Here is a 21,852-nt window from a genome sequence, read left to right on the forward strand (position 1 = left end):
GTGGTTGTGGTTTTCTTTTTTTGTTTGTTTGTTTTTTATTTTATTTGTACTATCTTTGAGCAATTTGGGAATCGATCCAAGAACAGTCAATGACATCTTTTATTTTCGCAAATCCCCCAACACTGCTGTTTCACCTGGAGTCTGCATGGTACAACTAAAGGAGCAGTGTTTTAACCAGGATGTGTGTGTTGGTATCTAGAATAGATGGCTCAAGGTGTGATGTATTTCTGGGCTTGTGCTCAGTTGTCCTCTGTGTTTGGAAGTGGACCCAAGTGGCAAGGCTGAGCATGCTTGAAAATTAATGCATTGATGGAAGCCCAGTAGCCTCCTGGGATTGATTCCAGAGTTTGGATCCGGATTAAAATTCCCCCTAAGGACTTTGGGAAGTGGTATACAAGGGGACTTGGTGAAATTTGAGATGAGTCCAACTTCCTCAAGATGGCAAGAAGATGAATGTTTTTACCATGGGCAAGAGAGTGGGAGGAAACGCCCAGTTTAGGGAGGGAAGGGGAAATATTTTATGGTGGGGTAGTGTCTGGGAATGAAAGGGATGAATTGTGTCTCGGCAGATATGAATCTTTCTGTTTTAATCCACATCTAGGAAGTAAATACAAAGAATCTTGCCGACTTCTGGGAAGGGGGAGAGGTGAGGAGGTGCAGCTCTGCGCTTTTTGACTGTGCTGCTGAGGCAGAAATCCCTGTGCGTAAGGGACCTGATGCATAGGCCTGGTGCACGATGCCTTGGGGGTGGAGGTGAACAGAACAATAGGAATAGGTGGATGCGCTCTCTCAGCCTGTAACTTTATAGGACTTAAGGATGTTGCCAGCAAAATTGTCAAGTCAGCAAGTGGATCTCTCTGCTGCATGGGAAATGGCTTATAGTATTTAATAATTTTGCTTGGTTTTGGGGAGAGTGGGTTGTGTTTTAGGTAATGTCATGACATTTCTGTTCATGACAGAATCCTTTTTGGGGAGGTGATTGCTCAAAGAAAAGAATAAAATTTTGACTGACTTCTCTGTAAAATTTGGATTCTGCAGGTTTAAGTTGTATCTCTGAGATCCTCAATAGCCTCTACAAGCTTTTACTGTGATTTCTTGCTGCTGCAGTTTCACTCTGCATTTTATCTGTAGCATAAGACTTGACACACTCAGGAGCACTGGTGGTGACTGACTAGAACTTAATAGATGAGTGAATTTCCTTCCACCCTCTTTCAGCAGCAGATAAGTGTGCAAGAAGTACTTAAAAATGAAACTAGAACATACACTGGCTGGGTGTGATCTAATACTTTTGCAACAGGAAACTACTACTTGAATATTAAGGTGGGAAAGCAGTTGAGATGAGCCTTTGTCAGTCCGCAGTGCTGTGTGTCTGAAAGGAACTACGAATGCTCAAGTACGTCATTACTCACAAAAATAATCTGGAAGAGCCCCTCCTGTCTTTGGCTATTGAAATCACATCCAGTCAGGTTAACTGTGGGGAAAAATGACTAAAAATTCCTTGCAGTTAGCTTAGCTAACTTGCTTATTGCAATTAGCCACCACTAAAATTATGGAAAGACCAGAAAATGTTCCTGTCCTTCTGTTCATGTGAGTGATTCCATACCAAACTATGAATCTGTCAACTTCTTAGTTTGGATAGCAAAAGCGCTGTCCTGCCAAGTACCTCAAATGTAGTTCTCTGAAGCTGTGTCCTGTGTAAGTGACCGTGTAAGTGACATGTGCTTTAGTGTTTGCTGAAGTCAGCAGTACTGGACAGGGAGGTATTGAAAAGTGGATTTGGTTGTGCTGTTACACACCAGAGGGCCCATACCAGAGAACCCTGTGGAAATCCTGGGTGTGGTAATGTGACATAAATGGTTGGGGAAAGTATTCTTGATGGTTGTAAGGCTGATGGAGTGAAGTCACTGTGGAGGAAGCACTGTTTTCACATGTACATTGTGTCTGTCTAACATGCACCCTCCTCTCTCTAAATATCAGCTTTTGGATCTGGTGTGTGCACAGCCTGGCATTTTTTGGAAAATGCTATATAACTCCTCCTCATGTCTTAGAAGTAGGTTGCAGCAGTGATGTGAAGCTGTGTTTCTGACGTACCGCAGAGGGTGGGTAGTTTAGGTGGTCTCCCCACTTTGTGCATCCTGCTGTACTGAACCCCAACAGATACTTGGGTGCAGGCAACACCAGCTTGGTGCAGGTCAGGAGCCATTTTAATACAAAATAAAGTGTTGGAAGGCAAAGCCCTGCCTCCTTTTGTTCTCTGCATTTGGGGCATAATCAGTTTGGCAGCCAGTCCTTTTGACTCCCCACTCAATCTTGAAAGCTCCTCAGTCTGCTGTTTGGTGTCTCAGGCTTTCGAGAACATCATCCAGAAGTTTTCTCACCTGGTTTGGACAGATGGAATGGCCAAATACAATAGATGATTCAGTAGATCTTCCTTTTAATCTATGGGGACTCTCATGCTGCAGTGTAACCCTTTTCTTTTGCTTGCTCTAACTTGTTTTAATTTGCCCTTTGCCCTCCTATAATTCTTCTTACGAATTCTTATATTCCGTAGTTGCACTACGCTTCAAAGAGTGGGTGTGGGGGGTTTATGTGTGTGGCTTTTTTTTTCTTTTTTTTCTTCTTTTGGTGTGTCCTTAACTGCTTGACTTATTTAAATTGCAGATGATCTGAATTTCTTGTTCTGACTAACATGCTGCTTAACTGGAGTTTTTTACCTTGGTAAAAGTAACTAACCAACTAACTTCAACACCAGGTGCTATTCTGACCCCGATTATTCATTGTCCTTGTGCCCTATGGCCATATTTTTGTGGTTACAGTGTCTGCAGCCTTTCATTGCATGTGACACACAGATATCCTGTCCAGCCTAATGCTGCCCTCTCAACACAATAAAATGCTGCATGTCTGAAATGACTGATAACCATCGATGGTTACTGTCCAGTAAAGAGGTCAAGAAACAAGGCAGCTTTAATCAACTACTGTAGTCTTCCTGTCCAGTCCCTGCTTCTCCACCCCACCTTCCCCTTTGTATTTTAATTGGTTCCTCTTATATTTAAAGATTTTTTTTTTTTCTTTCCCCCTAACTTTTCAGCATTTCCATACAAACTCAGCACATAGGAGGATTTCTGGGCACATGGCCAAGCTGTGATCCCACAATTCTTCTCAGCCGCTGAAATCGGGCAAAAAAAAGCCTTGCTGAAATCTTGCAGTCTGTCTCTGGTTTTCCTGATGTAGGTCTTTGTCTTCGGTTATGTTTACATCTCTTGGAAGCATGAGGGGGTGCCTTTCCAAATCGTCTGTACTTATGGCTCTTCAGATCTTTGTTGACATTGTGTTGTCCAGCTGGTAACAGGAGAACGTAGGAAACTCAGCCTCTGGTTTAGTTTTAGGAAGCTGAGTGTTTGGTTTGTTTAATCAATTTGCTTTAAGATCGTGAAGTTCTGATGTCTCGTGATTTCTTGCATTTCATCGAGATGATATATGATTTTTCTTTTTTCGTCCTCTTTTTGTTTATATGTTTTCCAATTACATGTCAAATAAATTACTGTGCACAAGCTTAGAGTAAAGAAATGTTTGTCCGTGTGTGGGGGGCTGAATCTTGGACTTTGTCCTGTTTTGAACACTCTGAATTTTCAAAATAACTAAGCATAGCCTAGATAGTCTAATAAAAGGTCTGACTTTCAGAAATGAAATTATTTTCTATGGAAGGAGATCTTTTCTTTCAAGAACCCAATTCAGATTTTTGGGGGGGGTTGTTTTTGTTTTGGTTTGGTTTTGTTGTTGGTTTGGGTTAGGTTTTTTGGTTTGTGTTTTTTTGGTTTTTTGGGGGTTTTTTTGTTGGTTTTTTTTTTTTTTTTTTTTTTTTTTTTAAAAAACAAAAGCTTAAACCACAGTTCTAGGGAAGTCAGTGATACTGGTTTTCTATTAATTGGAAAATATGTAGAAATATTTACTCAGTGTAGGATGTCCAGATTTAGTATTTGTGTGAAGTGGAAAGCACTGTCATTCTGATAATCCTCGAATTAGACAAGCTCTTTTACATGAACCTGTGGCAGGTGGTAGAAGTCAAGAATTACAGGCATTCCTGCTTTGGGCTGTGCTTGTTTTAAAAGGAACCCTGCTTCTGCCTGAAAAACACTTCTTGCTGAGTTAAATGAATTAACCAAGGGGCAAAACTCAAAGCTTTAGCTAAAAAGGAGAACAATTACAGCTGGAGGGGAACAAGACAACTCCAAAGCTTCCAGCCCTTGTGGGTGGACAGAAACTTGTCTTCATTTTGCTTTCCATTAATTTGTCGTCTTCTCCAACCCTACGAATACCTGCATATGTGGACTTTAACTTGAACAGGATGTTCTGCTGAGTTCAATAGAACAGTGTCTCAGTCAAAACAAATGGGTTGCAGCCTTACTGAGTATGGCTCTTACAATTGTGCTGCTTTTGTAAATTTAAGGGTGTAGATGTGGTATGGTGTGCAGACTGGAATAGCTAATCCCAGTAAATATTGCTCAGACTTTCCTCCCTCACCCCAGTATGCAAGCCATAGCATTTCTCAGGTGTGATGGGGTGTGTTTGCAAATTACTGATGTGCACTGATTTCTCCTGTTTAGCTTATGTAGTGTGTTGTCTACCAAGCTAGCCTTGGCCAAAAGGCTGGTTGGCAACTGCTGGAAGGGAAGGGATGTTCTGTTAGGGAGGCAGAGCAGGAGATCTTTTTTTAAACTTGCATGTCTGAACTTTAAACATCGCGCCATGATTTCAGTTGGTCACTTAAGGTTGGGGGGTGGAGAAGAAGGGTTGGTGAGGTGGGGAGGAAAGATTTTGTTCTGATTTTCTCTCTTTCCCCCCTCCTTCTCCCCTCCCCCCCCTTCTCCCCAGCTGGGTGAAATGGAGGACTCTCTTTTCTTTACTTTATGCTTTATGTGTTTAGGTGGTGTTGGAAGCTGTCCAGGCAACCTGCTGGGGTTATCTAACTACTTAACATGAAATACCTGTGCAGGACCATTGTGGAGAGAGATACACACAGTCTCTTAATTTTTTTTTCTTTTTTTTTTTCTTTTTCCTTTTTTTTTTTTTTTTTTTCCCCCCTCCCCCAGGAGACTTGCCACCTTTGGAAGAAGAATATTTTTACTTTATTATTCTTGAATTTAATGTCTTAAAATTATTGTGGTTATGCTTATTGCACAGCTTTGTAGATCTCAAATAGATCCCCTCCTAAATAATATAGGAGACAGTATGCAGAAATATTTGTGCTCCCAGGTGGGATTAAGCTGAGGAGATGTTAAATGTTCAGTTGTGCTGCAGCAGGTCTAAAGCCAGGATAAGAGTTACTGGCTCCAAGACCTCTTATAGTCCAATGCACTCCATAATGCTGGGAACCTGTAATGCTGCTGGGATGTGAAATAGTCTCATTTTTTTCCTGGAAAAATCAATGACACAACAGTGAGATTACTCAAATCAAACTGATCTGTTACAGTGCTAAAAGTCATAAGACATGGTAATTAAAGCTTAGGAGCTATAGTGCCTGTGGACCTATCTTGGTAATTGTTAATAACTTTGGTTAATAACTAAAGTAATTTGTTCCCTCGCTCTTCACATTGAGTGCACAGTTCACATTATTTTACCTGTGGGCTTCCAGATGTTTGATGTATTTAGCTGCACAGTACCTCTGGGGAAAAACCTCTTCAAAACACATCTACAGGATTTGTTTCTATTTTAGAAATGGAGCTGTGGAAATTACAGAGGCCAAGAGACCTGTTGTTGGCTCTCTATGGGGATCTAGGCTTGAGCTGGTGTTGAAATATCTGTGCACGTCTTCCCCTCATGGCTTGGAGAAATGTCCAAACTGAGCTTATTCCTCCTGAAAGGAGTGAAGTCCAGGTGTATGTGAGCTGAGTGGAAAGTCTGATGCATAAAGTTCTTCAGTCTCACTTTTTTGATGAGAAAAAAGGCTAGAGATGCAAACCAAATCACACCTTTCATTGCGATGAGTGAGTTAGATATCTCTTTCGGCTTCAGCCCTGATCTTAGCTGAAGGGCATGGGTGAAGCCTTTATTTCTTGGCACTTCTTTGTAATGGCACAAGCAGTGCGCCTACATCAGGTATTCTATCATCTGCCTTCTGAGCAACTGGCAAAGATGCATAGTCTTGCAGTCAGCAATATCTTGGTTAATTATGATAGAAGCACTTCTGTCAAGTTTAAGTGCTTTATTTCCACCCACTAAAATCCTTTGCTAAGAAAAACTAGGTTGATTTAAGTTTTTCTTGATGTATTTGTGGTGTCTATCTTGTGATTTTGATAGGCATTGAGCACTCTGGAAAACATTCATCCTGCTGCTCTTGAGAGATGTTCTCCAACAGGAATCCGAATCTCTACCTGGTTCAGCACTGAAATAATGCTGTAAGCTGCTCTTACTGATGCACCAGGCCTACAGTCATACAACTGTTAGTCCTGGTACATCAGCTGTGGTGCAGTTAAGGACAAATCACAGAATTAGCAAAGTGCCTTGCAAACTTTTCTTGTTTCTAACAACCTTGGTAGTGTATTAGTTTCATCACCTCATATCTTCAGAGAATAAGCACCAGTGGTGACGTTTTGCTAGGTTTTTTTATGTAGCTGGACAATGCTTTTGGCCACATAGATCCAGCAGTGAAAACTAAGATTTTGCTGGTTCGTGTGCACGACACAGATGCACGTTCTTTTGTTGATATGAAGGGTTTTGTTAGGGGTGGAGGCATCTAAGTGTTCTACACCTGAAGATGGTAACTTTTCCTTTATTTTCTCAAGTGGAGAAACTCTCAAAACTTTCTCTGAAAGGTTGATAACTGGGTGGCTAAAAGTGGGACCTGTGTATTTTAGGGGATTTTTAGCATGAAAGTCCCCTTGAGAACTATTCTTCACTTGTGTTACTTCCCTTGTGCTTTCATACTGGGGGGGCGGGAGTGTTTTCATTGCAGATCACTTATCAGTTGACATGATAGGCTTAAAAGTGGGCTGTGACCAAAGAACTGGGGTGGGTTCCTGCTAAAGGGCAGTACAAGAAGGACTCCAACTTGAGTGGGTTGGGGAATCTTCCACGGCACATCAGAACTGACGTGCATGGTGGAACATTTGCATTGCCCTCTTGTGGCAAGCGCCCCAGTGCCGCTGGGGTCAGGAGGGTTTCTTCTTGTCCACCACATTCGTTAGGGAGATCTGTCCTCCTAGCAGCAGAACCATGATTAAACAATTGTGCAGTTTTCAGCCTGGGTTTTTATTCAGCAGGCTCTCTAGTGAAATCATGACTTTCCCAATCTAGAAATGTGAATTAGCATGAAAACCTGAAAGAGAAGCTAATGGGATGTAGGAAGAGAAATTGATAGTTCAAGATACATTATTGAAACAATGTTCCAAAATACATAGTCTTAGATCTAATTGTAGCTCTCTAACAATTTGCAGTTAAACTTGCCTGAAGATTTCCATAATGCCTCAGTGATATTAATAGTTGCAGAAACTTGATGGTGAGAAAAAAGGCACTGAAAATTAGGTAGTCTGTTCTTTCAGATTTGTGTGCATTTCTCTTCACCAAATAGCGTTCTCCTTTTGCCAGAATTTGGTGGTGCAACTACATCCTGCAGTCGTTTAAACAACACTGCAGCAAAACATGAGCATCTGCTAAATTCTGGGCTACCAACCTGTTGAGAATTAACTTCTGAATCAAATGCTGTTGTGTTTCTTTCTATATAAATGGTGAAAGGAGGCTCTGTGTGCACACACACACCCTGCAGACCCCTCTTGGAGAGCAGTGCCTTGCAGACGTGCCCGCAGCTCCTTATTCTCTTTGTTCCTGCCATCCACAGTGTGGCTGGGGCGAAGGGGTTTTATTGCAGCCGGCAAATTCCTGCGCACGCCTTCACCAGGCCTGCTGCCCCTCTAATTGTTGTGTTGTCAGAAGGCGTGTGCCTCCAAAAGCCTTATCTGATTCCTCCAAAAGCCTTGCAAGCAACTCAGATGTTGACCCCTTGAGCGCAAACAACTCTCCGCCTGCCTTGGGGCATAGCTTCGAGATGAGGGTTAGTGCTCGTGTGTGTGCAAACCCTGCGGCTGGCTCTGTCACTGGGACAGAGCACCTGCCTGGGGAGGGGAGCGAGGGGCCAGGGAAGGTGGCAGGCTGGTGGGACTCAGAGGGGGATAAGGGGAGTCCAACAGCTGCTTATGTCAGCATGAGGATAAGTGCAAGGAGATTAATAGTTATTTAAAGTGTAAATGGGGACATGGCATTCAGCTGTGGCGTGTGAGTGTATTAAATGTGGTGGAATGGCTGCTCCACTGGTAACATTTAGACAGATGGTCCCTGGACTGAAAGGAATGAAAAGGATCTTTGATTCTCTTAGGGATATCTTAAATTTTAATGGGGCAATTTATTTTTTTTTTTTTTCTTTCTTTGACTTCCAGGCAGCACCTTCAGCATTTCCAGGCTGTTCAGTCTTGTTAACGCCAGCTGCCCATTTGATGATCTTTCTCCATCATCTTTAGTAGACTGGGATTAGAAGAAATAGTTTTTAAGTGAAAGCTGAAACAATATTGTTTTGTTGTCTGTATGTCTGAGCTGGTTTAGGAGACTGTTTTCATCACAGATGCCTTTTCATCATTTGCTGGTTAGGGAGTGTGTCTGATGGTAATCTCCATGAGAAATGAAACAACAGAGTGATACTTTTACATTTTTGAGAAGTCTTCAGGTCTTATTAGAGTATTCTGGAGCAGGAGGGCAGGGAGATTTGGGGTTTTATTAAATACAAAATTATTGAGCTGGAAAAAGACTGTTCCTCATGCAGTACATCAGCATTCTGTCTCCTGTATAGAATTAGCCTCAAGGAAAGACACATACCAGAAGTCCGTTAAATAGGTCTTGGTTGGCTGAATAGCCCACAGGAGATGAGACATAACTGTCATCTCCATTGCCAAAGCTGCAGTCTTCTTTTGAAGAAGAACCACCAGTCTGGATTGCTTTCTCTTGTGTCAACTATTTATCATGCTTTGAGTCCAATTGCAGATACTTGCTTGCCCACCTAACAGGGGTGCTGGGCATCTATAACATCCCCGCTGCTATAGATGGGGAAACTGAGGCAGGGAGGACAAATGGCTAACCTGAGGCAACATGGAGAGTCACTGGTTCACCCAGGATTAGGACTCAATATGTAATTGCTTTTATTACTCTGCTGCCTGAAGGCCTCAGACAAAACAGAGGCCCATTAAGCAGGGCGCTTTTTACATAGTAAGGAGCAATCCTTGCCCTGCAGACTTTGCTGCCTGAAGTAGGCTGAGGGTGGAGGGGAGGTGAGGTAGCTTGCCCAAGGACACAGCCCGTTGCTGGCAGATCAAAGGAGGGAACCAGCTCTTCCTTCTCTCTGCAGACCATCCCAGCTCCCAAAATGAAGTCCCCTGTGTTGTTCTCCACCAGACCTCCTCCTACCCAGCACAGCTTATAGGACCAAGCTGATCCATCTCTGGAAGGTCCTGTGTGCTTCACTGAAGACCACAGAGCACCAGCCTCACCCTGAGTTTTTAATTAAAACTCCATAAAATACCAGCCTCTACCAGTGAAACAGTAACCTAAGGAAGAGCTCTAGTTGGGGGTTTAGATTTCTCTACTTCCTCCTTTTCTGGAAGGACAGCTGAGATCATAAAGTGTTTGGACATAGTGAGGGCACTTCATCCTTGCAAAGGGATTGGCTTGTTTTCCTACATGGCTGAAACGATTGGCAAAGCTGGGTGTTAAATGGCTTGTCCAAAGTCCCTGGGGAGCTCAGAAGGTAGCTTCTGCCATTCCTTTTCAGGTCTTTGGAAGAGTGATGGTGTGCTCCACAAAGCTTCCACAAGGCTGGTGGGATTCCCAGTATTGAGAAAGCTCTTTGTTATCGGTCTTGCAGTTGGTGGTCTGACTCAAGGAACTTTTGCTGCTTGGCTGATAATACCAAGTTGTCTCTGGAGAAGAAGCAACTGTGGGAAAGAAGAGGGAAGTCAGGAGAAACCGGCTGAAATACTGAGATACACATGAGCTTGTTGGCTCTGGGTGGGATAGAAGCTGTAGGATGTAGAGGGAAATGAGCTGTTTGGGCAAGGGTCCCTTCAGCCATGTCAGCAGCCAATAGCGGAACCAGGTGTGTTTTACTGCTGTGTGTTCCTGGTTGATCCCAGAGCTGTTGGGGATGGGTACCACAGACTTTTGGGCACTGTTCTCCCTGAGCTGGGCACACACAAGGATGAGACTAGTGTACCTGGCTGAACCCCATGTATACTGCTCGCCTACTGCCCTGTCTTCGTGGCCAGTGCCGGGTACTTAGGAGGTCTAAAAGCAGGGTAGTTGTGTAACTCTCTTTCCTCAGAGAGCTTTCCCAGCTTCCAACTTTCTGTGGTTCAGAATTTTTAAAATCAGATATGCTTGCCTTGATGGATTTTTCTGAAGCAAAACTTGTCCGATGCCTTTTTGAACATATGCAGACTTTTAGTATCCACAGCATTTTGTGGCAGAAAATTCGTGTTTATTTGTGGGCTTTGTGAAGAGCAACTCTGTGTGTGTTTTAACCAAAATCCTGCTCAAGATGTCTCCCTGTTCTCCAACTACTCTATTAAAAGATCATGAAAATTAATTTCCTATTGGCTTTTTTCCATATCATTTAGAAATTTATTCACTTCTGTCATATTGAGTTCCACCTCTCATCTCATTGTCTTTTCCAGGCTGAAAAGTCATCATCTACTGCTGTGTTACAGGAAAGCATTGAAAGGGTTTGCTGATTCTTGTCACCTTTTCCTGAACTTTGTTCCCCTCTCACCTCTTTGAGGTCGGGGACCAGGGCTACATATAGAACTGAGGGCATTAAGCATGTTGTTTTTCTGCTAACCTCTCCCTAATCTGTCCTTTGCTTTTCTGTACTTCATTCTCTAGCCATTGTTTTTGATGTCTTCAGTTGTTTCATATGTTCTTTGTACCTGGGGGCTAGTTTTGGGGCACAACCATGTCTGCTCATTTAAGTGCTATGCACAGTGGAACTGCTACTACTGAAGTATGTGAGGAAGCATTCCATGCTGTGGGCTTCCATGCTACTTGATGAGACCTTTAATTCCTCTCTACTACTGTCTATGACCCGTCACTGGGAATTGAGTGCATGGTGCAATCTAGTTAAGTGTTATGAACCTTTTCTCTAGTGAGCTACACTTCAGTGCAGTTAGTACTTGAGTTAGAGGTCCTAAATGTCTATGTGCATAGAGGGATCGGATCCACAAGAAGAGGAGCAATCTGTGTGTAGAGTGCAAGATCGTCAGAGACAACGTAGCCTTGTACAAGTTAGAGCCAAGGGACTGTAGCGGTAGGACAAGGGGTAATGGGTTCAAACTTAAACAGAGGAAGTTTAGATTAGATATAAGGAATAAGTTCTTTACAGTGAGGGTGGTGAAGCACTGGAATGGGTTGCCCAGGGAGGTTGTGGATGCTCCATCCCTGGCGGTGTTCAAGGCCAGGTTGGATAGAGCCTTGAGCCATGTGGTTTAGGGCAAGGTGTCCCTGCCCATGGCAGGGGGGTTGGAACTAGATGATCTTAAGGTCCTTTCCAACCCTTACGATTCTATGATTCTATGATTCTAATTGCACTGTAAGGAACCCAGTGATTTTTATCAGGTCCCTCCAAAAAGGTCTCGGTCTGGGTGTTCCCAGATATAGGGAGTCTATCCCCTCCTGATGGCTTGCTGCCCTGCGAATCACATCCTTGTTATGTGCAAGCTCTTTTCCTAGCTTGGCTGTTGATCTACTCTGTGACTGTGAGAAGCTGTACTTTTCTGTTTCAGTCAAAAAGGGGTGTATCTTTTGCAAATCTCCTTACACCTGGTGTGATACATGTACGGTGGTGCTAAGATTATGCATCCTCCATCGTGAAGGCCATGCTGTAGCTTGCCAGCCTGTGCTAATGTTTCTTCTGTAACATTCCTGTGTATCTCTTTGCCTCTAGCCGCAGTACACGAACCTGGGGCTCCTGAACAGCATGGACCAGCAGATCCAGAACGGCTCTTCCTCCACCAGTCCCTACAACACGGAGCACGCACAGAACAGTGTCACAGCCCCCTCACCTTATGCCCAGCCCAGCTCGACTTTTGATGCCCTCTCACCCTCCCCAGCCATCCCTTCCAACACAGACTACCCAGGACCTCACAGCTTTGATGTATCATTTCAACAGTCTAGCACAGCAAAGTCAGCAACATGGACGGTAAGGACACAGCATTGCTTTGCTCCTTATCTGGCTTCAGTCCCGATGCCAGTGGTGACATTATTAATATGATACCTATCCAGGCTTGTGCAAGAACAGAGTGACCCGTGTCCTGTTCAGTGCATGACATGTCACACACAAGGGAGAGATTTATCTTGGCTGCTCTGGGAGGGTGTGGTGGGAATTTAACCCTCAATAATATCACTAAATCCCAGGTGAATAAAATGCCTTGCAAAATGACAGTCACATAAAGACCATGTGTGATGAAACAGTGGCTCTCCTTTTGGGTCTAGCAGGTATGCCAGAGTAAAACATGGGGCAGGCATAAGCATGGCTTCAGCATTTGCCTTGGCTTTCTTCAGCATCCATGGGTTTGCATGAGGTTTGAAGTGAGGGGCTGTGCCAGCAGGATGGGGGTGGTGGTCCTTACTCCGACCTATGGAGTGCAGGGCTTTTTCTCCATATCCTTCCCCTCTTGCAGCTGGTGTGGGAACCCCAGTGTCACCAGCTTTGCTCGGCCTTGTGGTATTTGGGTTATTTGTATATATGTTTATTTCTTTCTTAATGCTTTGCTCTTGCTGTCAGAATAGTACCTTTCATATGAAAAAAAGAAAAGTATGGAGCTTGAAACTTGAAGCCCAGCTCCTGATTTTTGGTGGAGCCGGCTTGGTTGTTCAAGCTCTAGAAACTACAGCCCAGGACACAGTGCGTCTGGAGCCAAACATCCTCTTGCAGTTCATGGCTCTAGACTAGAGATGTTTGCAGTGGAGAATATTGCTGTCTTTAAAACATTCAATATTTGCCTTCCTCTCCTTCAGGCACTTGAAGTAGGTACACTGAATAATGTCTTACCCTGTGCTACCTGAATAAAAGCAGGGACTCGGGGATTTTTCTCCTTAAGTAGAAAAGATATACTTTCTACCAAAAGCTAAGAGCATTACATTTCTTTCTTTCTTTCTTTTTTTTAATCTGAGGAACTACTTTTAGCTCAAACTTAAATACAATCTAGCTGGTATTGTAACTAGCAAACAAGCTAGCCCATGTGCTCCAATATGCCACATAATAATAAATCACCAAGTTATGCATATTTTAAAAGCCTTTTCTGGTAAAATTTGTCTAAAACTGGTAACAATAACTTTGTTCAGAAAATTGTGGTAAATGGGGTTAAAATGTGATAGGTCTGCTCAAGACCTAGTTTTTCATTTATTTACACATAAAATGGTGGAGGATTTTTAAGCGAGGTTGAAATTATATGTTTTACTTATCTGTACTGGGAGTGATATTCCGCTATAGTTTACACTTCATGTCCAAGTTTCTTCCCTTACACTGTATGCTGTATTTTCACTTATCTTTAAGTAAGGAAATTGGTGGTCAGCTCTACTTTCTGTTTCTGAGAGCAAGAAAATGCTGCCCTTGGATTTTTGAAGGCTGTTCTGAAGGCCCTTTGAAGGAAATATGAAAAGTTGTTCTCTTTTGATACATGTGGTACAAAGAATTATCTAACGCAGCTGCAGGGAACCAGAGCTTTTGATGCTGTCCTTTCAACTACCAAAAGAGGTCTTTTGAAATGAGGTTTGAAAGTATGTAGTAGGCTGTTCCAGCAAAGCTGAAGGCAAGTGAGCTACTCACAGGCTTAAAGTTAAGCAAGTGTTTAAGATGTTTCACTGTAGTGATAATGGCTTTCTGGGGTAGAGGTAGTAGTCAAAGATCAGATTACATGCTGTCTTTGAAAAATAAATAAAATTACTGCTTGGTGACTACAGTCACCAAACATGTGCAGCCCGGGGGAAAGCACATTTAGTTTCCCCTGCTTTTCTGATGTGGACCATGCTACCAGCAGATAGTGTGCTTCCTGTACCTGTTGGAGTCTGTCTGGGTTTAAATTTGTGTATTTTACTAAAGGAATTGGCTCCCAAACAGCTCTCTGATCAGGGATGAGTGAGTGTGGTCCAGGTGTCCCTATGCTAAGTGACCTAGATTTAGCTGCTCATGCAGGAGCTGGCAGTGTGCTGTATGTTGGCAGTGGATGATGACAGTCTTATAGTGGCAGCTGGGGACCTTCAATCAATTTGTCTTTCACAGTAGAGCATCTTTCCATCTTCAGAGCTCTGCCCTTCTGCTAATTAATCCACCAACTCATTTCACATGGGCTCTTGAGCAGTTGGTAATATGGGTTCGACAGCTTTATCAGAGGGGTGGGTGGGGAATGACGTGAAGGCTCTCTTTCCCGCTGCTGTCCTGAGAAATGTGGAAACATGCATGAAATGTTGATGAAAGGAGGAGTGATTGCCCCATCGTCTCAGCAAGAGCAAGTTCTCAGAGTTGCTCATCCCCCCCCATATGTGACTTCATATGCTTTGATTAATGCCTGTCGTCTTTTTTTTAATGATGGATTAGGAACTTACCCAACTGGAAGAGTTTCTTCCACTGCAGTGACCTATTAAAAGTTTAATTACTTGATGGCCCCACCCTTATTAAGAGTCCAAAATTTGAAAGCTTTGTTTCTTAGTTCTTTTTTTTTTTTTTTTATCTCTCTTGCCATTCGCTAGGTAACAGTATTAAGTAAAGGAATCCATTATATCGCACTTTCCCCTGTTTGGGAAAGGATGAGCCAGGCTGACCGACCTTGTCATGCTGGGAAGCTTTGGTGGTGACTGGCAGGGGATCTACTGCCCTGGCTGACAGCATACTTTGCTGGAGCTCCTCTGAGCCTCTAGGCTGAGTCATGTCAGATTAGGTCATGGGAGTGAAGGTTGTGGGCTTGGTAAAAGGACTGGTTTATTTCTCTAAAAAGCAAGAGTGCTTTCATGGGAGGATTAGAGACCTGTGAAGATGCTTCAGATTTCTCAGCTACTTTGCGCATTTAGCTCCCAGTCTGCATGCTTTGGAGGTAATAATCTGGAATTGCGTGTAGATCCCAAGGTTACCTCTTTTGGAGGTGGGGGAAAACAGACAGGGTACTCACTGATTACATGCTACGTCTCTGAAAATAGCCCTGAAATATTTTCTTCCCCTAACTCCCCTCTAAGTTCTGCAGACTCTTTCTATGGGGCAGGTTTATTGTCCTAGGACAGCAGGCACCCTTTGCTAAGTCAGCATTATTTGCATAGGATAGGCTGAGAGGGAGATGAGTGTAACATCAGGATTGCTTCTCTGCTCAGGTTTGTGATGGCCTCCTAGTTGGGGATTAGTGGGGGGGAAAGGGCCGAAAACTGCAGAGAGAAACACTAGCTGCAGTTAGGTGAGAGGGCAATTTCATATGTATGAGCAACTCACTTTGAAAATATTACAAATTTTCTCTCTGAAGTCTTTCATGACCTTAAGTAGGAATTCCAGTAAAACATGCTGTCTAATCAGGTTAGGTCTTCATTTGTATGCAATGTTGAACTAATTAATGATGACAAATTGAGATTGGATTGCAGAGGACTTTATAAGCATCCTTGATTATTTCTTTTTTTAATTAATGACCTGAGAACACAAGTAAGAATATAAGCAGGTTAATCAGTCTTTTCAGAAGGAAAATCTTAAACAATTGAAACTTTACTGAAGTGTTTAAAAACAAAAGCCTTAATAGGCTAAATTGAACGAAGTTTCTCACAAGTTTCTTTCATTGTATAATAAAACCTTCTTGAAAATCATGCTATGAATGAAACAGCATTTATCATTTGTAATACTGAGATAGAGAGTAGATTGTTGGGGTTGAGTGAGAAGCTCTATGAATTGGGTGAAGTAAGAACTTAAACAGAACTGTGTTTCATTTATTGTGGGATATTTCCTCTGTGGATACCCATATTCCCATGCCTCGCAATATCTTTTCTTGTTTCTGCAGCAGAAGAAAACCAAAGCATTTCAAAAGTTTGCTCCTCAGATTTCTTTTCTTTGTGCAAGTAAGTTTTGTGCTGATCTTCCCCACCCACTCTGAGTGCAAATAAATAAACAAACAACTGCACTGGCTTTTCCCCCTAAAAAGAGATTTGGCAATCACCTGCCGCTAGCAGAACCTGTTACATGGGGAAGAACACGATTGCAGCAGGAAAGTAAAAATTAAAGTTGTATGTCAAGGTAAGTAAAAGTTAGCATTACTGCCAAACACGAGCTATCAAAAAATGAATCGGATCCACCCATCCCCATAAGCAAGATACCACCTTATAAGTCATGAGACACTTTTTAAAAGACAAACAGGTTTGTATTCTCCGCCAGGTTTTTGAGCCTTTAGGGTGCATCTACTAAATTTTTTGAAACTTTTTTTGGTTGTCATGAGGCTTAAGGAAAAAGAAGGCAAAAATTGCTTTAAGTTTTTAAATGGAAAGTGAAATGTGTTTGCAAATTTTTGATTCTGCTGAAGACAGACACCCAGCCCTGCAAGACTTGCGTAATTCAAGTGTTGGCAATACCTGAGTTTAGCAGTTTATTCTCATGCCCTGCAGTAGGTTGGAGCTGATCTGGGTTGGTCCTTGCAGGGCTTTGTTATGAAATGCAGAACTCTGCAAAGCTGCAATCTGTGTTCCAGTCAGGATCACTTCTCCTGTTCTCAGTAAACTCAATTGTACCTGCAGCTGTAAGAAAATGCTCAGATTTTGGACATTCTTTGCTAGCAAAGCCGGATAATAGCCTGTGTAACATGCATGAAAGCAAGTAAATAGATTGTGCTGGCTGGGGTTAGTGGATTTGGAAAAGCTGCATTTTAAGGAAGCTGAAAGGAATGTACTTAAATTAGTCCACACGAGCAATAACAGGTTTCTGTGGTTGAGAGTACAGATTCCTTGGCTGGGCTATCTCAGTCTTTTTATTTCAGATTGTTCCATTCCATTTTAATTTTAAATATATTCTGTGTCCTGAACCACCTGGTAAAACTGATTTCCCCCCACCCTCCCATCTCTATAAATGAAATTAGAGGACTGTGCACTAGCATAGTGAAGCAGTGAGAGGGCAATTAGATGTGCACATCACCTTGACTCAACAGTACTTAATTATGTGTTCAGTGTTCCCTACATAATCTGTTCAAATACTGCACTGTTTCAGTAACAGTGGTAATGTCCAGTACTGTCATGGCTGCTGATTATCTCTCTGCATCATGCATTAAACCTTTGTTTTCTGTTGTTGTTTTGGTTTTTGTTTGTTTGTTTTTTTTTTTTTTAAGGCTGGTGACTCTCCCAGTGAACATACATGTGGGGCCATGCTAAGTGTTCATGTGAAATCTTAGCTTTGTTATTCCTTGGTGGTATGCTGGTCAGTGCAATTTGAGCTTTCCAATTTCACCCTTTAATGTTATTTTTAAAGCTGTCAGGAGAAAGGGAGTGGAAGTGGTCTTGTTACAGGATTTGGAATTTCTCTGTCCTCAGAGGCTCCTAGTCAGCAATGGTGTAGGCTTTAGCTATTTGCACAGGGTGGCTGAGAAGGGTCCTTGTAAGAGACTCATTTGCACAGAGGGTCTGCAGACCTCACCAAGCACTGAAACTGATCACCTGCTAGCCACTGCTAATCCTTTCAAGCCTTTAAATGTAGGCTTTCTCTGGTTGCCCAGCAAAGCCCATTTTGCTGATGATAACCCCCTTGTTACAGCAGGAATGAGGAAGGGAAACGATGCCTGTAATCCAAAGGTAGAGAATTGATCTAGAAGGAGAAGGTGGCAGAGGAGGAGATGGTGTTGGATTGGACACATACGCCATAGGCTGTGAGAGCTGATGCAATGATGTGAGCTAAGGCCTTGGCTCTTCACTGATCCCAGCGAAGCAGGAGCATTTCCATATGTGGGCATTTGTCTCGGATGAGAAGTGGTAAAGATTTGGCTTCCTCAAGCTCTCTGCAGCTGTACCCACCTGAAGAGACTGTTTCCAGCACCCACGGAGCAGGCAGGGCGGGTGTGGACTGCCACCATTGGTCTCGTGCAGGGAGAGGTGGTGATCCCGCTTTCCTGCTTGAAGATCTTGTGAAGTGTTTCCCTCAGTGTGATATTACAGGGCCTAACACTAAGGCTACTGAGGCATATGTAACTTGGCCTAGGTCACCTACCTGGAAAGAGCTGGACTTGTTGTCTTTGAAGGAGGTGCCTTTCTCACGGCAGGGAGGTGTTTTCAAGCTAGCAAAGCTGGGAAGAACCAACTCACCTGTGAGAACCAGCCAGGAGGGGCCTGCTGGCTTCTGTTTGGGTTTTATGCTTGAGTAAAAGGAGACCTTGAGTGAATTCGGTTCCCATTAGAATGTAATTGTGCTTTTTTCCCCCCTAATTTCTTTGTCATGTATATTTTGTTTTTATTAGCACTTATCTTCTTCTGCTACTCCTTATAAGCAGCTGTACAGATCCATGTAATAGTTTCCAGAAAATGTCCTAAATGTCCTATGATATGAGCTGTCCTGTTTTTGTTTTCTTTTTTTTTTTTCCTTTTCCTTTTTGTATCCCTGATTGCTTTTTAAATCCTATCAAGGCACTCCCCATATGAACTCCCTGTGTGGCCTGGAGTTTTGCTATATGCTCTTTATTAGACCAGTGTCCTCTGTAATGGCAGAGCTGTGCTGTGGTGTAAGACCATGCTGTAGTCTGTACCCCACACAGGAAGGGTGATATGGGAAGTTATTCACGTATTATATGAGTTAGTATTTGCCAGCACTGGGAACAAAAAATATGAGTCTCCTGCTTTGCGATGGCATGTGCTCTGCTTTTCAAACAGCACAGTTGGTGTTGGGCACCCAGCATGCCTGACTCACTGAGACAAAGCAGGCTTCAGATGGTGTGAACATCTTTCTCTTTCAACTAGGATTTAGCCTCTTGGTTGCTATGTTTGTGGTTGATTCTCTTCCAGTGTAACAGGAGAGCAGTCAGAGCTTGCAACAGGTCTCCCAGGATCTGCAAGTGAAAAACACTGAGACATTAGGGTGAGACATAGGAGGATGGAGAAAGAAGACATGGGAAAGCGGTTGTGTGTCCCTCAGGGGCAGAAGATCTCTGCTGTTTTGCACAAGCAATTTCTAGCTGTACTGGCATTGCTCCCCCTGCCCCCTTCGGAAAACTGGGTTTAAGGCTTTAGTTATTTTTTGAAGAAAAATTCAGAGGGAGAGAATTAAGTGCAAGAAACTTTTTTTATTGTTTCTCAATGAGAATTTTTTTTGGCTATGTGGAGAGGAAAAAGTGTTAATTAAACATAATTTTCATCAATGCAACTTGAACAAAAAAGCCCCACCTACTTTCATGAGAAAGCAATAAAGAGAATCATAATCCTGGATTAGGTATCTTTCACTGCGCATATATAAAAACAACACCGTGTGAAAAGGGGGAAAAGATATATGTGTATGTACACACACACTAAACATACCAATGCGCCTCCAGGAGTATTACCAAAGGAATTAACTTTACAAGAAGCAGCCACAGCCTGGAAAGAAGCCATTTTTCAAATAAAAGCTGAATGAGAGTTGTGGTTTCAGAGAACTATGAGAAGGAAGGGTTAAAAAAACATTTACAGATAAGAATAGCTGATGTTGGGAGATGAGTGAATGTCTTGAAGTAGGGGAGGGTCCCTATTTAAATCACTTTTTTTTTTTTTTTTTTGTTTTGTTTTCTCTTCACTTAGTTAAAAATTGGCTTCTTCTAAGAACAACATGTAGGATTAATGTAGTACTTTAAATCTTCAAAGTGCTGCACAAACATTACTTCCCTAATCAGCAAACACCTTTGCTTGGTAGGCAAATCAGTAGAGTAGTCGCCATTTTAGAGAAGGGAAACCAAAGCACCGGAAGAGGAGACAGAATTTCTGGACTAGTAGTTTTTAGGAGTTGTGGTGTTTGGTTGGTTGGTTTTTTTTGTTTAAATGCTTTGTTTTTTGGGGGGATTGGTGGGGTGGGTTTTGTTGTTTTAGTTTTTGTTTAGGGTTGTTTTTTGTTGGGGTTTTTTTGGTTTTTGGTGGTTGGGGTTTTTTTGTTTTTTGTTTTTTGTTTTTTTTTGGTTTTTTTTTTTTTTTATACTTTGGGTTTTTATAATGTTCAGCATGGGGACTGCCTGTGGGCTGGCTTGTAAAAGCTGCTGAGCTCTCCTGCATTTCACAAGTGCTAAGCATGCAAAGCAGCCCGGCAGAGCTCAAATGAGGCATCGGCATAGTCGCCTCCTTACCTTTCCAAAGGTCATGGCAGGCTGGGCCAGAAGGGAGGCAGCCTGCTCCAGGGCAAGGAGGGTTTCCTAAAAAGTTGCCGGTTTCCCCCATACCATTGAGCTGTATAATTTAAACTGCATCACCTGAGCACTGTTAGAAGATATTTCAACCGTACAAGAAAAGGTTGTGCAAAAAACATTTCAATGTCTTTTTAATAAGTTACTTTAGGGTAAAGGTTTTCAGGTAGGCTGGCACAAGAGGGTTTGCTCACCTTGCAAAGACCGCCCTTGGAGATGATCATTCCTTCCCTTAGGTAAGCTGAAATAGCGCAGTTGTCATAGATATTATTTCCCTGCCAACTAGATACAGAACCAGCAGCAGTTTGGTGGTGTGCTGAAGCAAGCTTAATTTTGTGTGCGTTGCATTGGTGGCACTCTGTGTGGTGAGGGTTCAGCTCCAGTGCTTGGCAGACCATGCACTATGAAGAAATTCCTACTTTAAAAAAAGAAGCGTCCTGGGTAGGGATGGCTTCTGCGTAGAAAGAGCATGAACTTTATTATGCAATGGAAATCTTTTCGTGAGGTTTTGCTATGTGCAGGTGTGTCAGATTTTATTAATGTAAACATAGTAGGATAGCTACCCAAATAAGAGCTTAGATCCTCTTGCAAATCGACCTGAGTATTGATACAAACTTCATCATTTCCAGTTGTTACAGATAACACTTAAACTTTGGAACAAAACTTAGTGGATCCACAGGAAGAATGTGCTACTTTTCGCTCATTTTTTCAGATGTTTTCTAGAAGAGTGGGGTTTTTAAGGAGAGAGATAGAAAAGGATGAAAAAGGAGTATTTTATGATCTGCTGATACATGTTATCTGCTGAAATTCGTCTAAATTCAGCTTATAAAAAGTCGAAAAATGTGCTAGAGAAAGCAGCACTTGAAGGCTGACCTGAACAAATGAGGCAGGGCTTGGGTCTAAATTTCCTGGCTCTGTTTTCCCTGTTGATGGCCATGCTGCCTTGGAGCTCTCCTCCCAAGCTGTTGTGTGTCCCGGGGTGCACCATGCTTTCCTCCTGGGGAGAAAAGCCATGCTGCCTGGAGATGTCCTGCTAGGGAGCAGCACTGGTGAGCAGCGGATTTGGCTCTGAGCCCAGCCTCAGAGCTGCTCCTGCCCTGTGATTTAGATGTAATCTGGGTAATGTTGTGCAAGTCATTCCCTCTGCCTCCATTCCTCCTCTTCCCCCTTTCCACACAGTCACCCTCCACTTTGGGACTGTGTTACCGAGATCCCATGTTGTAAAGCACTTAGACCCCTCATGTGAAATGCCTGGAGGAGGAACAGCTGGGGATGGCAGCTTGCTGTGCAACTCATGTCACTAGCCTTAGCTTTCAGGCCTCTTATTTTGATTTATTGACAGGACAGTTTTTACAAACTAACTTTTGAAGGAACCAAGACATCTCCAGGTGACAGCTTGAAACTGCCCATGTGTCAGTTGGGTTATTGTGTCTCCTGCTTGAGATCTCAAGCTTTACCAGCA

General features: G+C 42.8%; 1 protein-coding gene across 2 annotated transcripts in view; it reads left to right on the forward strand.

Moving 5' to 3' along the window:
• Positions 1-21,852, forward strand: part of TP63 (tumor protein p63) — an 87,007-nt gene that overhangs the window by 23,016 nt on the left and 42,139 nt on the right. For both annotated transcript variants that reach the window (XM_030495820.1, XM_030495821.1), the window contains exon 3: positions 11,978-12,232. In XM_030495820.1, the coding sequence (XP_030351680.1) occupies positions 11,978-12,232 (255 nt within the window). The remainder of the gene's footprint in view (positions 1-11,977; positions 12,233-21,852) is intronic.

This window comes from Strigops habroptila, chromosome 8 (assembly GCF_004027225.2).
Source record: "Strigops habroptila isolate Jane chromosome 8, bStrHab1.2.pri, whole genome shotgun sequence".
In the NCBI taxonomy this organism is placed as follows: Eukaryota; Metazoa; Chordata; class Aves; order Psittaciformes; family Psittacidae; genus Strigops; species Strigops habroptila.